This window comes from Phaenicophaeus curvirostris, chromosome 18 (assembly GCF_032191515.1).
Source record: "Phaenicophaeus curvirostris isolate KB17595 chromosome 18, BPBGC_Pcur_1.0, whole genome shotgun sequence".
NCBI classification, from domain to species: Eukaryota; Metazoa; Chordata; class Aves; order Cuculiformes; family Cuculidae; genus Phaenicophaeus; species Phaenicophaeus curvirostris.
Window position 1 is genome coordinate 8,971,512 of NC_091409.1, and position 14,298 is coordinate 8,985,809.

Below are 14,298 nucleotides of genomic sequence, written 5' to 3' on the forward strand. Positions count from 1 at the left end.
TCGCGCTGACAGCTCCGCTTCCGGTACGGCCACTTCCGGCACGGCCGCTTCCGGCACGTGGCCGCCGCGCTGCGGGAGCGGGTCGGGGCGCGGGGCTTCGGGGCCGCTGCGGGTGGGAGACGAGTAGGCTGCGGTCCCCCGGGGCTGCCCCCGAGCATGGCCGTGCTGGACACCCCGCAGGAGGCCTTCGCGGCGCTGCGCCCCGTCTGCGTGCAGCTGACGAAGGCGCAGACGTTGGAGAACGTGGCGCGGCTGCAGGCCGGCCTGGCGGCAGTCAGCGCCCCGGCCCTGCAGGAGCTGCAGGAGTATGTCCTCTTCCCGCTGCGCTTCGCCCTGAAGGTGCCCGGGCCCAAGCAGGAGCGGCTGGTGCAGAGCGTGGTGCAGTGCATCACCGCCGTCCTCGCCACAACGCGCGTCAAGAAGCAGGAGCTCCTGCAGGAGCTGTTTTCCGAGCTCTGCACGTGCCTCTCCCCACTCTCGGGTTCAAGCAAAAAGGCCTCAGCCTCAGAGGAGCTAAAGCTGGCTGTAATCCAGGCACTCCACGCGCTGATGCATTCGGCTTGTGAAGATGTCATCCTATCTCTGTACCAGCCTTCCACCCTTCCTCTCTTAGGATTTGCAGTATCTCTGCTTCTGGGCCTGGCAGACCAAGAAAAGGCAAAGCATATCAAGATCTCAGCTTTGCAGTGCTTGCAGGTCCTGGTTCTGCAGTGCGACTGCCAGGAGCATCGGCCCCTTGACGAGGGTGAGATGCAGCAATGTGGGGACTTGTTTGCTTCTTTTCTGCCTGGGATCTCCATTACACTGTCGCAGGTTATTACAGGAGACATCAAACAAGGCCACAAAGCCACCATTTCTGCCATCAGACTTTTTTATCTGGTGGTTGGCTCAGTAATGGCTGATGCACAGCTAGCCAGAGTCACCAAGAATAAAGAAAAGCCACCAGCGGAACGAAGCCAAATACGAGAGCTAATGGTCCATCGAGGGCCTGACTGGAGCAGAAGCACTGCTGAGAAACTTTCCATCCTCCTGCAGAAAGTGGTTGAGTTTTCCTCGGTTCACCCACACTGGAAGGTGCGACTGGAGCTGGTGGAGCTGGTCCAGCACTTGCTGAGGAGCTGCAGCCAGTCCCTGGTGGGCTCGTTCAGCCATCTGCTAACGGCCTTGGTTGGGCTGGTGAACGATGAAAACAGCGATGTCCAGAGCAGGTGTAACGAGGTTCTGCGGGGCATTGCAGAGCAGAGGATTGTCGTGCAGAACAGGGCTCTGGCTGACATCCTCTCCGAGAACCTCCATGCCCTTGCCACAACTCTTCCTCGCCTGATGAACTCTCAGGATGATGCGGGCAAGGTCTCCACATTGAGCTTGTTGCTCGGTTACCTGAAGCTGCTGGGCCCAAAGATTAACATCGTCCTGAACTCTGCGTCCCACCTCCACCGCCTGTCTAAAGCGCTGATGCAGGTGCTGGAGCTGGACGTGACCGATGTGAAGATCGTGGAGGACAGGCGCTGTGGCCCGGCAGGCTCCTTGCAGCATGGCCAGTCGAAGGGCAGGGACCAGAAGAAATACTTCCGCTTCTTCACAGAGGAGAAAGTTTTCCAGCTCCTTCAGCAGGTTTGCCGTGTTCTTGGCTACTATGGGAACCTTTATCTGCTCGTGGATCATTTCCTGGGGCTGTACGGTGAGTCAGGGCTGTACCGAAAGCAGGCAGCGATGGTCCTCAATGAGCTGATGGCAGGAGCTGCTGGGCTGGGAGTGGATGTCCTTCGCAAAAGGGAGGTTTCACTGGATGTGGATGATCTCAAAGGGTCCATAACTTCCATTCTGGATGAGTACACGGACCAGTCGAACTGGTATTTGATTACTAGCATTGATGCAGAGGAAATCAGCCACGAGCACACCGTGCAACGTCCAGGACGTGCTGCCCACACAGGAGGCGTGTGCAGCAGCGTTCTCCTTCCATCACCAGAGCCTCAGCTCACAACCCGCACCATGAACAGCAACATCTGGCAGATCTGCATCCAGCTGGAAGGTGTCAGCTGCTTCACTGCTATCCTTGGGAAGGAGTTCCGGTTGCTGCTGCTCTCGACACTCTACCCTGTGTTGGAGAAGGCTGGTGATGACACTCTGCTCATCAGTGAGACGGCACTGGGGACTCTGGTCGACATGTGTGAGGCCTGCGGTTATGACTCAGTGCAGCATTTGATTAATGAGAATTCTGACTACCTGGTGAATGGGATTTCCCTGAATTTGCGCCAGCTGGCACATCAGGCACATGCTTCCCAGGTCCTGGACACTATGCTGAGGCATTCAGATGCCAGCTTGCTGCCCCTGGTAGAAGATGTTATCCAAGATGTCCTGTCTACGCTAGATCAGTCTTACAGTAACCAGGCTTCCACTTTCCTCAGGGTCCTCCACTCAGTAATGACAGCTTTAGGTACCTGAATGAGGTTTACTGTGCATAATCCAGCCTTGCTGTAACTAAGGACACTTGTCTTTGGCCTTTCCGCTTGCCACGGGAGCTTTCACCTAGCTGAGGCTCTGCAGTGCAGTGGCAGCTTGGCTTTGCTGGGTGGGCCAGCGCTCACAAAGATTGCCAGTACCTTCCTCTCTCTCTGCACCAGCACTCACAAAGATCACCAATACATTCCTCTCTCCCCAGTTCTCTGTCCTGCAGACTTGCAGGAAAGCAGCCCATAGCAAGAAGGGATGGATTTGCTGCTCTTGTCAGTGTTCTGTTAAGCACATGGCATATGTTCCATTCTGTAGCCGGGGTTTAATGTTCTGATGTCATCAGGGAGGTAGCTCTGTAGTTCAGCCTCCTGAGAGCCGTGTGTCTCTCATGGAATCTGAGGTGCCTTGCTGACCTCCAGGAGAGATCAGGATTGCTTCCTGACATCAGTTCCTTCCTTGCAGTGCAGTGGTTCTGCTTGCCCCGTGGGGAGGAGCACCAGGAGAGTCCAGCTGCCGAGTGGCGGAGCAGGGCTTTGTCCCAGGGGCAGCAGGTGGTGACAGCGCACGAAGTGGAGCAATTCTTCCTCGACTACATCCAACAGAAGCAGATTGCAGAGGGCAATCTTCCCGACACCGGAGATGAGGAGGCAGGTCAGTACTGTGCATGACTGGGGATGCTCGGCTGGGAGACAGCAGGCTCTGAGGTTCCCTGTGGTTCAATGGGGAATGTGGGGTCTGGCTGAAAACCTGGTGTGCTCCCAACAGGCTTGGGTCTGCTCTAAGACACAACCACACTACATTTTTCCTTATCTCATCATGAGCTATTTAGTTTCAGGACTCAAAGTTCCCTCTTTCTAGGATCCTACTGCATTTTCCTCAGCCTCCCTTGTGAATCTGTGTGCCATTTCTCCTGGCTCTGCTCCCTTGGCCTTGGCAGGTCTTGCAGACATTCATATAGGGAACTCCTGAGTCTTTACTGGGCTGTGCTGCAATCCTAACCTTTAAATACTTCTTCTTTGAATACCGAGGCTTTTAATTTTTAATAAAAATCAATGGGAAATAAGGCCATGGCAAGGGGAAAGTGCAAATGCGAGACAGCCATGTCATCTAGTAAAGAAAGCAAACCTCCCCTGTCACCTCCCCTTGGCTGAATCTGGCACTGAACACACAGAACTCAGATGCAGACTTGACTGTATCTAAATACGTTAGACTGTATCTAAATGCCTCCCCTGGGAAATTTGCAGAGTAGTTGTGGGTGGGATTGTGATCTCCCAGAACTCCCTAGTCATTTCCATAGCTTCAGTAGTGGTTTTGTCTTCCAGATGAGGATCCCCCCCTTGCCGAGCTGCAGCCAAATGGCTCTGACCCAGACGGAGAAACTCCACTGCCAAGCCATGCTCAGCTGGCCAAAGATGTGATGGAGAGGTGCATCCACCTGCTGTCCGACGGGAACCTCCGCGTTCGGCTGAAGGTTGGTGACCACCAGCTTGGAGGGGCTGGTAGTGCATCAATGTGTGCAGAGCATGCTGGGCTTCCTGCTGTAAGGAGGGTAGTGCTGCCCCACGTTCCTTCTGGACTAACACTCCACAGCCAGCAGGAGTCAGGGAGACAGCTTTCTGGGAGTCATCTAGTTTAGGAATGGCAGCCAGGGTGAAGAGAATCTCAATGGCAGCTTCATACCACACACCTTCCCTTGATGCAGGTGTCCAGTCTCATGCCTCGGCCTTTGGCGGGGGAAGCAGGAGCATCTCTCTGCCATCTAGGCCTTCCACCCCCCTGTTCAGACTGCACTGTGCAGACTGATGAACATTTCTGAAGTTGCTGGGGTGATGATAAGCAGGGCTAAAAGCCTGGGGTGCTTAATTATGAAAATCCTTTGAAGGTGGCCTCCTTTCAAACTGCAAAGCGAGACAGAAAACGCAGCAGTGAGGCATAACCCAGATTTTTAGCACAGAGGCCCCAGCCCTACCAGGTGATCCTGCTGCCGTTGCACAGAAGCAGGAGGATCCTAGTGCACAGCTCAGCGTGCAGGATGAGGCCGGGAATCAGGCCCTGGTTCCAGCCCCACTCCATCACCAGTTATGTCACTGTGCTACTTGTCCCTCTCCAAAGAGGCTTGCTGTCAGTGTCCTCTTCAGTTATCCCAGTTCACGCTGCGGTAAAACCATATCTTTTCATCTTAAACCCCCTCTTTCTCTTGGCTCCCCAGTGTGATGCTGGGGACCCACCTGAATGCCTGGTGCTGCTGGCACCGCAGCGCTTTGAAAATCCTTTACCTGCCCCTCCTCCCAGGTCCTGGATGTGCTGGAGCTCTGTGTCACCGTGCTGCATCCTCATGGAAACCACCTGCTTCCCATGGCTCACCGTGTCTGGCCGCCTCTCGTCACCCGGCTGATTAGCGATGACCCCCTGGCAGTGCTTAGAGCCTTCAAGGTACAGCAAGAATCTCTGCCAACAGCCTGCAGGCTGGTGCTTGGAAGGCAAGCAGCTTGGGTATCTCTGTGCACAGAGCTTGTGGAGCGGTTCTAAAATGTGGTTTGGAACACAGGGTCAGCACCTTATAGGTAGGTGGGCTTGTAATGCTGCCCCCACAGCTCATCCTCAGATAACGCTTTGACCCTGCACTGAGGGGAGATGGCAACAGTAGTGGTTAGCACAGGGAGGAGGAAAGCGGTTCTTTTACAGCCTAAGCAGCTGTCAGAGGCGCCGTGCAGTGCAGCTTGCCCTCGCTGGAGCCACAGTCTCGGCACCCCCTTTGGAAGCTTTTGAAGAGAAGGAATTGTTTGCAATGGAGGCATTGGCAGGGGAGTGGAAAGGTTAAGCAAAGGCTTAGCCTCATAAAACGCTATTAAAGAGCTCCTGGCCGTCTGAGTCGCTTCTCATCCTGTCTCATGTTGGACAGTAAAGTGTGTTTCCAGAGGTTGCCAGGGTCTCTCAGGGCTTCTGGTGCCATGCAGAATGAGGTTCACTTTAGAATCCTTCACTGTGAACAAAGGAGGGTTCCGATTCCAGAAGCCATGTACTAGAATTTCAGAGGAGCTGTACCTCACGTGTGCCTGCGCTAGGAGGGGAGGGAATGCTGCACAAGAGCTAATTGACTCTGGAAAGTGCAAGGGAGTGTTACAATTAGCATCCTGCAGGCATGTCTTCCTTCCTGAATCTTGGGAGGGCCAACAGTATCTGTGCCAGCCGAACACAACACAACCAGCATCTCCTTGTACAGCAAGACCAGGAGCCTAGTGGAGTTCAAGAGAGTGCCGTGTTCTGGCCATGTGGGCTGCCCCAGGGATTCCCCCCTCCTCATTCTGACATGGACTTAAGGCCATTCGATGCCCATGTGGTTTTATCCTGGGCATACACCAGTAGTTCCGGGTGCCCTGTGGTCCATTGGCCTCTCTATTCCTGGCACACTTATGAAGACACTGTTCCCAACACAAAGGTGGTTTGGATTTTGATGGCACCTCCCACCAACAGCTCCTCCAGCAATTGTGACCAAGGCTTCACAAGCTTCTCTTACCTCTCCTGCGCTCCTGAGAGCTGGGCAGACCCAGGGCCACATGAACCTGAAGAGCAGGGTGGAGGCCTCAGCCTTTCCATCGAGTGTTCCCCTTCTAGGGCAGCTGTGGTCACTTTGCTCTCAACAGCAAAAAGTGACCAAGGGAGGAGGAGTGCCTCATCCCAGATCTGGTGATGCTGCTGGGCTCCTCCCAGACCTGTACGTGCACGTATCCTCAGTAACTCATGTTTCTCTTTAGGTGTTGTGTACCCTGGCCCAAAACTGCGGGGACTTTCTGAGGCAGAGATTCTCCAAGGATGTCCTGCCCAAGCTGACCAGTTCCCTTCTCAGCCAGGCCCCAGCCAGTGCCAGAGCCGGGCCCGTGTACAACCACACGCTGGCCTTCAAGTTGCAGCTGGCCGTGTTGCAGGGTCTGGGCTCTCTGTGTGAGAAGCTGGACATGGGTGAGTACCAGGGAAGGTGTAAGTTGTGCGGGATCCCTTACCTCTTCTCCTTTCATCTCAGCTGCCCAGGCCTGCAATTGCTTCTCGCCCTTCTGCTGCTCCATGGGATTGATTTTCTCCAGCCTCAGCCCGTTCAGGTCCTGCGGGGCCTTAATCTCTCCTCTTTGAGGGTGCTGTACAGAGGAGCTGGTCACTTTTTACCCACAAGAGAAAATGGGAGGGCAGATTATCAGCCACTTGGAGAATCTGACTGCTCATCTCGCTTGTGCATGAGTAGTGGGTTTGAAGTACAGTGCCTGGGTTGCTGCAGTTGTGCCTGTTGGGCTGTGCCTTGTTCTTAATTAACTCAAGAAGTGGAGCCCAGCTAAGACTTCTTGCTGACTCAACTGGTTCCATGTTGGGGCATCTCTCTGGGTAACCCTTCAAATGCAGCACATCACATTCTTCTGCTAAATGGAACTCTGGAGTTCTCCTGGGTTAAATTTGTGCAGCTGACTTTGATGAGGAGCGAGTTTGCTGGCTCATCCCTCTCTTCCTCTCTCAATGCCCTTGATTGCTTTCCTAGCTTTGCAGCAAGAAGCTTAAGAGGCGAGGTCAGGAGAGCTCTGGGTCAGACAGTTCAAAGGCTCAGAAGCCTCTTGCTGCCAATTTAGAGTTGATCCTGCTAGGTGGCAGCTGCTCAGGTTACCTCCTGTGCTTCTTTTCTGTTCCATTTCTGCAGGCGAGAGCGACCTGGATAAAGTGGCAGATGCCTGCCTGATGTACCTCAGTGCCAAGCAACCCCTGAAACTGCAAGAAGCTGCCCAGAGGTAATGTCTCTTAAATGCAGGGCTAGCAGGTGTACAAATAGTGTGGGACAGAGGGAGCACAGTAACCCCTTTCCGTTTGCGCCTTTCCCATTCCTTGCTCCAGCACGTTCAGGTTCCATACAGCAGAGTCTGCTAAAAGGCAGTCCTTGTCTCTGGTGATGTGTTGCTTACTGCCCAAGGGAGATCAGCTTGCTCACAAGTTACAGTTGACTTTGCCTCTCAGAGCACTTGGGGACAGAGGGGGAAGACGTCCTCCTTGCTTTTCGCTAGCCACCTCCTGTGCTGGAATGCTTCAGGCTCTCGGCCCACTGGTGGCATAAAACTGCAGAGGGGAAGGCATGCATGAGGATGTGCCAGGTGTTCCTGGGTGTTTTATCACTTAATACCTTCTGCAAGCCGAGGGATTTACTTCTATTATCCTTCCTTTTTCCCTGGGCTCCTGTGATCGTGTCAGCCCAGGCTCTGCCAGGTGGACTGGAGTTTGTTTGGGAAGCTGTCAGTCTTGGCACCAGCCTTGCTCTGAGAAGGCTGGGAAAGGTTAAAAGAGCACAAGCGGTTGAGGTGAACACACATCAGCTCTATGAGATGTTGACAGACAGACTTTGGTGCTCGCTGTACGGAATCCTGCTTAGCACGTTCCTGCTGTCAGGATGAGAAATCGTTGTTGTCATATGTTGTCACCTGGAAACACGGCCAGGGATTGCGGCAGGCAAAACGAGCCCAGGAACAGAACGTGGGACGTAAGAACACCACTCACCTCTGCTGGGGAGCAGGGTAGAAGCCCCCTCTTTCTGTGTGGGCAGCCCTTCCCTTCCCTCCCTGGCCGCGGGCAGGTCTGGTGTTTCAAGGACAGGCTGTAGGAGAGGGAAGAGCTGGCGGTTCCCTTTCACCTGAGCAGAAGCCGCGGGGGGTGCACGCTGCACAGGGCTTTTGTGCCGCTGGGCAGCACTTGAGAGGGAGAGCACGCTCAAGCTGTGGCCGTGCCTTTGTTTGTGTTCCTGCGCTGGCGAGAGTGGATTTATTTTTACCTTCATGGCTTTTCTTGCACCGCAGCAGGCTTCGGCAGCGATTGTTCCGCAGAGGGGTTCTTCGCTGTGGGCTTGCATACCCTTATCACAACAAAAGCTTCGTCTGTGTAAGCAATGTTGGAAGGGAAAGCAGAACACCAGGATTTATCCAGATATTTGGAATCTTAAGCTTTTGAATCATTAACAAAGCAGCCTGAAAAGCCGTGCAGTGTCCCCCCACCAGGGGGGTGGGGGCAATACTGAATTGTCCCTATGATGCGATAGGGTTTTTAGAAGCTTTTTTGTGAAGCAAACTCACCGCTATTGGAGAAAAAGGGTTGCAAAGTTCAGGACAGGTGACGGTTTTCTTCTGCATATTATTTTTATTCTATTTTAAGGGAAAAATGCCACACTACGCTGCTTCCTCCGTGCATTTGATGCACCAAACTTTACACATTTCACTGAAGGAAGCAAGGTCTGTGAATGGCTCTCTCATACAGCTCTGTTGGCTAGACACGTGCATGTTGAGGCACACATTGTGTCTGGCCCAACCTTACCTGTGCACACAGCCGTGCTGAAAGGCTGCTGGTTTAGTCCTGTCTGATCCCTGATCTTGAAACCTGGATGGGTCAGAGTTAAACATATCACTTAACTTAAACATATCACTTAACTGCAGGACACAATAGAAGGTTTCAGCTTGTAAAAGTCAAAATATTCACCATAAGAATCAGCTCTAGAGCCAGGATAAGAATCTCTTCTCAGCCACGCTTCCGTTTCCTTCTCCAGCTGCTTAACCACCAGATTCCCACATGTTCCAGTCTTTTTCCTTGCTCTCTGGGTACCTGAAAACAATCCTGCAAACTGACACAGGTTGTCATAGCCAGGGTGCGTTGCATCTCAGCAAGGGCAATGTTATCAGCCTGGTACATGAAACATGCTGCATTTTAAATGCTTCTAAAAGCAGACAGGGCAGAACTGATCTCAGCCACAGCATGAGTGCCTGCATACGTCACATAACTCAGCTTTATCACTGCAGAAATCGTACAAGGTGAGAAGATGCTCGGAATCAGCTTGCCATATTGATTTATACCGACTGGCCTTTGCTCAGCTGCTTGAATCCTCACTCAGCTCATGAGTTGTGACCTGCCAAGAGCAAGGTCAGGTTTCACAGAAGCCACTGCAACTCCAGTACCTCCCCACACTGAGCAAAGATGCTGTACGCATGCAAAGGGCTAAGCAGGAATTTTTGGCCAAGGCACCAGAGCCACAAAAACACAAAAAGAAAAGGGAGTTTCAGCTATCTCCTAGGGATGTTATTATGCCCCGGGGAGGCTGCTTAATCCCATTTATGGGACCCTGTAGTTTTATTGGGGGAACCAGTGGGAGTAAGTGAATTTTGTAACTGCAGCTTCATTCTATGCTCAATGGGCCAAAATAGATGCTGGAAAAAAAGAACTCCAGCATATCTGAGGAGAAAATGGGACAATAGGCTTTAGTCTAAGATGCCTGCTGGGAGTATTCCAGAAGAGAAATATTATCCAAAGCTTGGAGGGGAAAAGAAAAACCGAAGAGGCATTTGGCGAGGGTGGGGAACACAGCATGCATCCTTGCTTTCACTGAAGAAAAGCCAGCATAGCTGTGGGCAGAGGGAACAGGAACACTGGAGCGGCCAGGCATGGCCTGGGGCTGAGCACTGGGAGCAGGGCTGGAGGAAGGTGCTGTAAACCAAAAGTCACAGCGTGTAAAATCTGCACCTCTCATCAGGTTATAAAGTTGCATCGTCCCTGACAAGCTTTTCACTTTGGGGAAGAAAAACACAATTAAGAAATTGTCATCAGGTTATGCCAGCACTTCACAAAGAGTCCTGCATTTCTTCGATTTGAAGGGACTGCTTTGAAACTCACACTCAACTCCTAGCGCACAGTTACGCCAGTCCAGTTTAGCATCCAACCTTTCAGGCACCAGTTTGAATAGGAATAGTGTTTTCCTAGGATACAGGAATAATTTCCCCAGAACTTACTGAAGTCTGGTGAACTGTATTGAGTTAAACATGCAGAGATGCCAGAGCCAGAAAGATTTGTCCTTCTGCCAGCCTGTTCACTGTGCCGTGGCTTTGCTTAAAGCTTGGGAAAACACAAGGCAACAGAACAGCCAAACTGTGCTCTGAGCTGGTGCAATAAGTTGTTTAGCACAACTGGAACAAATATGAGCTATTTTTGGCCCTTTTTAGATACCAAAGTTGATTTCACAGCATGCCTTCTGGTTTGTGTGGTTTATTGGATACTTATTGACAGCTGCCATTCCAAGCTGGGCTAAAATACGCTGAAACAGCCACCTGCACAAAGCAAGATTCAATAAAACTATATTTAAGTTAAAAAAAAAAAGGCAACAACAGAAAACAGACCTGGATTAACCCCAGGTTTCTTTGCCATGGAAACGGGTTGCTTAGAAACTACCCCAGAGTTAGTTTGAAAATGTAAGAGTCAAGTTGCTCTTTAAGCTGCCCAGCGCTCCAGGTTATCAGGAGATAATCGCATCCCTCAGGCCACACAGCCGGAGAGGCAGGGCAGTTCTCCAGGGCCCTGCTAATCTCCTGAGGGTCGCTCTCTCCAGCACAGCTGAGCAGGAAGAGGTTGGAGAGGAGGATATCTTTGCTGTGAGCATGAGAGGTAAAGTTGTGCCTGTGCTGAAGAAGCAGAAGGCAGCATTTACTTCCTTGCCTAGTCCAACCCACCCCCAGCCATAAGGAGCTGGGATTATTTCTGTGCAGCTGCAGCCCCCCATAAACTGGGGGAAACCACTGGGACTGCTCACACTGATGCAGCCAAGCGAGTGCCAGGAGAGCCCTGGGGGAGCCGCTGTAGGGCTGGGGGCATCCGAGGCACAGGCTGGAGACCACACCGGCACTTACTCAGGCTGGCACACAGGTCCGGCCGCTCCTCCTGTTCCCAGTCACAAAGGCAGAGGAGTCCCGTGTGCTCTGGTGGTGCAGTCACTGCCAAGCACGGCTATCGCTCCAGAGCAGACAGATAGGCACCGCGAGCACCTTCCCAAGGGGACGCTGCGACAGCTTGCAGAGGCAACATCTTCCCCCGCTGCTGTTCAGAGACCTGCACGGAGATACAAGTGGGTAACGGCAGACAGGCAAAAGCTTTGTCTGCTCCTGGAGAAGCGAGTCACCCAACCACAAGATCATTGAAGAGATGAGGAGGCTTTTCCAGTGCCTCCATCTCGTTTTTGTGCTTTTCCAGCTTACCTGTGCACTACATTCCCCTCCCAAGGGTAGCTCCCTGCTCTACAGAGGAAGTAAGCTCACTTTAGGGATGAAAGTTCCTCAGGGAGAAGTTTTGACAGCAATCAGCTCTGGATTTTTTGTGGCTTTTGTAGCAGGTCATCTTTGCTCTGAGAGAGGGGACTTCTGTCCTGTGCTGCCTGGGGGAACAGAGCCAGACCCGCCTTCTGGTTTCTCTTCCGTTTCCTCACCTGTCACTCTCCTCACAGCAGAAATCAGAAGACCTGAAAATGTGTTGCTGGGTATTTACTGAGGTCTTGGAAAGCTGACCCACAAGTCTGGCAAGTGCCAAGTACCTTTGGTGTTCGTAGTCTCTATGAGAGCCCAGAGTACCCAGTTGCCATGCAGAAGAGCTTTGCAGGGCTGTCAGGGCAGCCTGCAAATTCTAGTTTAATTCTGTACACAGCGCAGCCAGAGGACTTCACACTAGTTCAGCCCAGTACATCAGACCCTGGCACAGACCTGACCAAGCCCAAAGGTTACCCACAGCGAGGGCTGGCAGGGAGAAATGAGGAAGGGTAGATCCTGCAAATCAGCTGCTTGCTTTCTGCTCTCCAGCAGGACTGTCTGCAGAGTCCTAGCTCACAGCTGGGATCACGTGGAGCACGTACACAAGTGAATCCCCCGTCTTACCTGGGGGATTCACTGTGAAGGCATCAGCACAGCAGTGCAGCATTAGGGGCAGCTGCCCTTCCTCTCTTCTCTATTTCATTGTAAATGGAGGTTTGGGATTCTTTTAAAAAGCAGATCCTACTTTGGGAAAGGTGCTGTGCAGAAGGAAGAAAATCTAGAGCAGCTGATGAGGCTTGGGATGAGATGAGACCCCACATAAGCAAGAAGCCCTCACTATGGCATTTGGATGTCCAGAGAAGCTAATCCTCATGCCCCAAAATCCAGAGCAGGTGGTGAACATACACAACTTCCTTTTGGAGCTCTGCTGTCCTGCACATCCCAGACATAGGCACGTGCGGTGCTCCCCAGGCCCTGCTCCAGCACTGGGGACCAGCTGAGAGGCTCCTGCAGCAGCACCACATGGTGCAGGGACCAAAGCCCAGGTCAGTTACTCGCCAGTGGCTTGTCTGATGTCAATAACTTACTGTGCAGCATAATAACTGTTTTTCTCCCCTTCTCAGAGCAGTGAAGCCACTGAACTGTCTTTTCTTGGGCACAGGAGCCATTTTAATGGCTCTCTCTAATGAGCGTCCAAGTCTCTTCAGCTGCCAGAGGCTGCAGACAGCATCAAAGCTCTCCACAGCTCTCTGTTAATGACCCTGTTGGATGCCAATCAAAAGGCCTTCTCCTTACTTTTCCTTCCTTTCTTCCCACTGTTTTCCAAAGTGTTTTCTTCCACTTAATGCACATGGACCCTGACAGCACCTGGCTCCTCCTGAACGAGGTCTGCTGCCCACACCAGTACAACCCCCCCCACACCAGCCTGCGGCCCGTGAAGCTGAGCGGGATGGGGAGGCAGCGCAATGAGTTCACCGACAACGTGCTGCTCCTGCTGGAGAGGCTGCAGCAGCGGGAGAGCGCGACGCCTCGGGCCGGTACCAGAGAGGCATCTCCTCCTTGACAGAGCTACGTAGCAGGTGGGAAGGGAAAGAGGAACCAGCAGGAGAGTGCTCACCTGGAGCAAGCCCATCATTTGGGCCCTGGATCATTCTCAGGGCAGGGGAAGGGCTGCCCGGTCTGGTGCACTGGCCAAGACACCTTCCCTGTGGGCAGAAGTTTAAATGGCGTTTGAGGATGAGGTGGGCACATTGCCCCATTCTTGCAGACTTGTACTTATCTGCATATGGTGCTGGAGAGAATTCCAAGGTTCGCAGCGCAGGTGTTTCAAGTTCTTCAGTAGGCACAGGGTCTTTCTCCAGAAATTACTCCCAATACATGGTCCTTGGGTGGTGCCCCTTCAGCACCCGCACACCCTCTGACCTCCACAGCCCTGATATTCCCTCCTGTTCTCAGCTGGAGAAGGACTGACAGCTCAAAACAAACACCTTTTCTGGCCTTAACCCTTCCCAGGGAGAGAATCTGGTTTGGAGTGTAAAAACCTTTTCTTTTTAAAACCAGCTCATATCAGAAGAAGGTAAAATGCACTTTCAATAGATCCCTCTGTTACTGGTGAGAGCAACCTGTCCTCTTGGAGACCGCCAGCTGCTCCTCACAGCACTGACACTGCCTGCTGAGGCCACCCAGCACGTTCTGCTCCCTCATTCTCACCACTGAGTGAGAGAGGTTCTTTAGAAAAACAGCCAGCCTGGATTTACAGCTTGGGAGTGATTTAGGACTCCTCGTTCGAGATCATCCGCCATTCTCACGCACAGTTTCTTAGACCTCTCTGATTTTTAACACCCACCCCAAGCAGACCTGGATGGAGCATCTACCCATGCCACAGAGACCCCAGCAGTGCCAGGGTTTGCTCTAGCAGGTGTGGTGCAATGAGGAGGGAGAACAGACAGAACAAGTAGTTTTTGGGGTCTGCTTGCTGCCCCTGCCACAGGGCTTCCCCTCCAGAGCCCGGCTCTGGCTCACCACTCACCTGGAAGGGCTGTTGTGTGCTCCAGCTCCCAAGGCTCCATCCTGGTGACTGCAGGTGCTGCTTCCAGACCATGCTGTCTCAGGATTGGTGACCTTCACCTAGAGCCACTGCTGGCAGCTGCCTCCCAACAGGCACTTGAGAGAGTTTTGTGCTGGTAAAGAGAAAGGACGGATCTCAGCTGTACATTTGGAAGCAAGCTTAGAAGTGCAAAACCCAAAGCAATAAAGTGGTTGTTAC

General features: G+C 52.7%; 1 protein-coding gene across 2 annotated transcripts; it reads left to right on the plus strand.

The window, feature by feature from the left end:
* The first annotated feature begins 141 nt into the window (after positions 1–141).
* Positions 142–14,298, plus strand: TTI1 (TELO2 interacting protein 1). 2 transcript variants are annotated; one of them, XM_069871504.1, is made up of 7 exons: positions 142–2,437; positions 2,917–3,105; positions 3,777–3,925; positions 4,747–4,887; positions 6,210–6,414; positions 7,136–7,223; positions 12,861–14,298. In XM_069871504.1, exons 1-7 carry the CDS (start codon positions 157–159, stop codon positions 13,093–13,095), a joined length of 3,288 nt encoding a protein of 1,095 aa, XP_069727605.1. In that variant the 5' UTR covers positions 142–156; the 3' UTR covers positions 13,096–14,298. The 2 variants fall into 2 exon arrangements, with proteins under 2 accessions (XP_069727605.1, XP_069727607.1); XM_069871506.1 differs by lacking the exon at positions 4,747–4,887.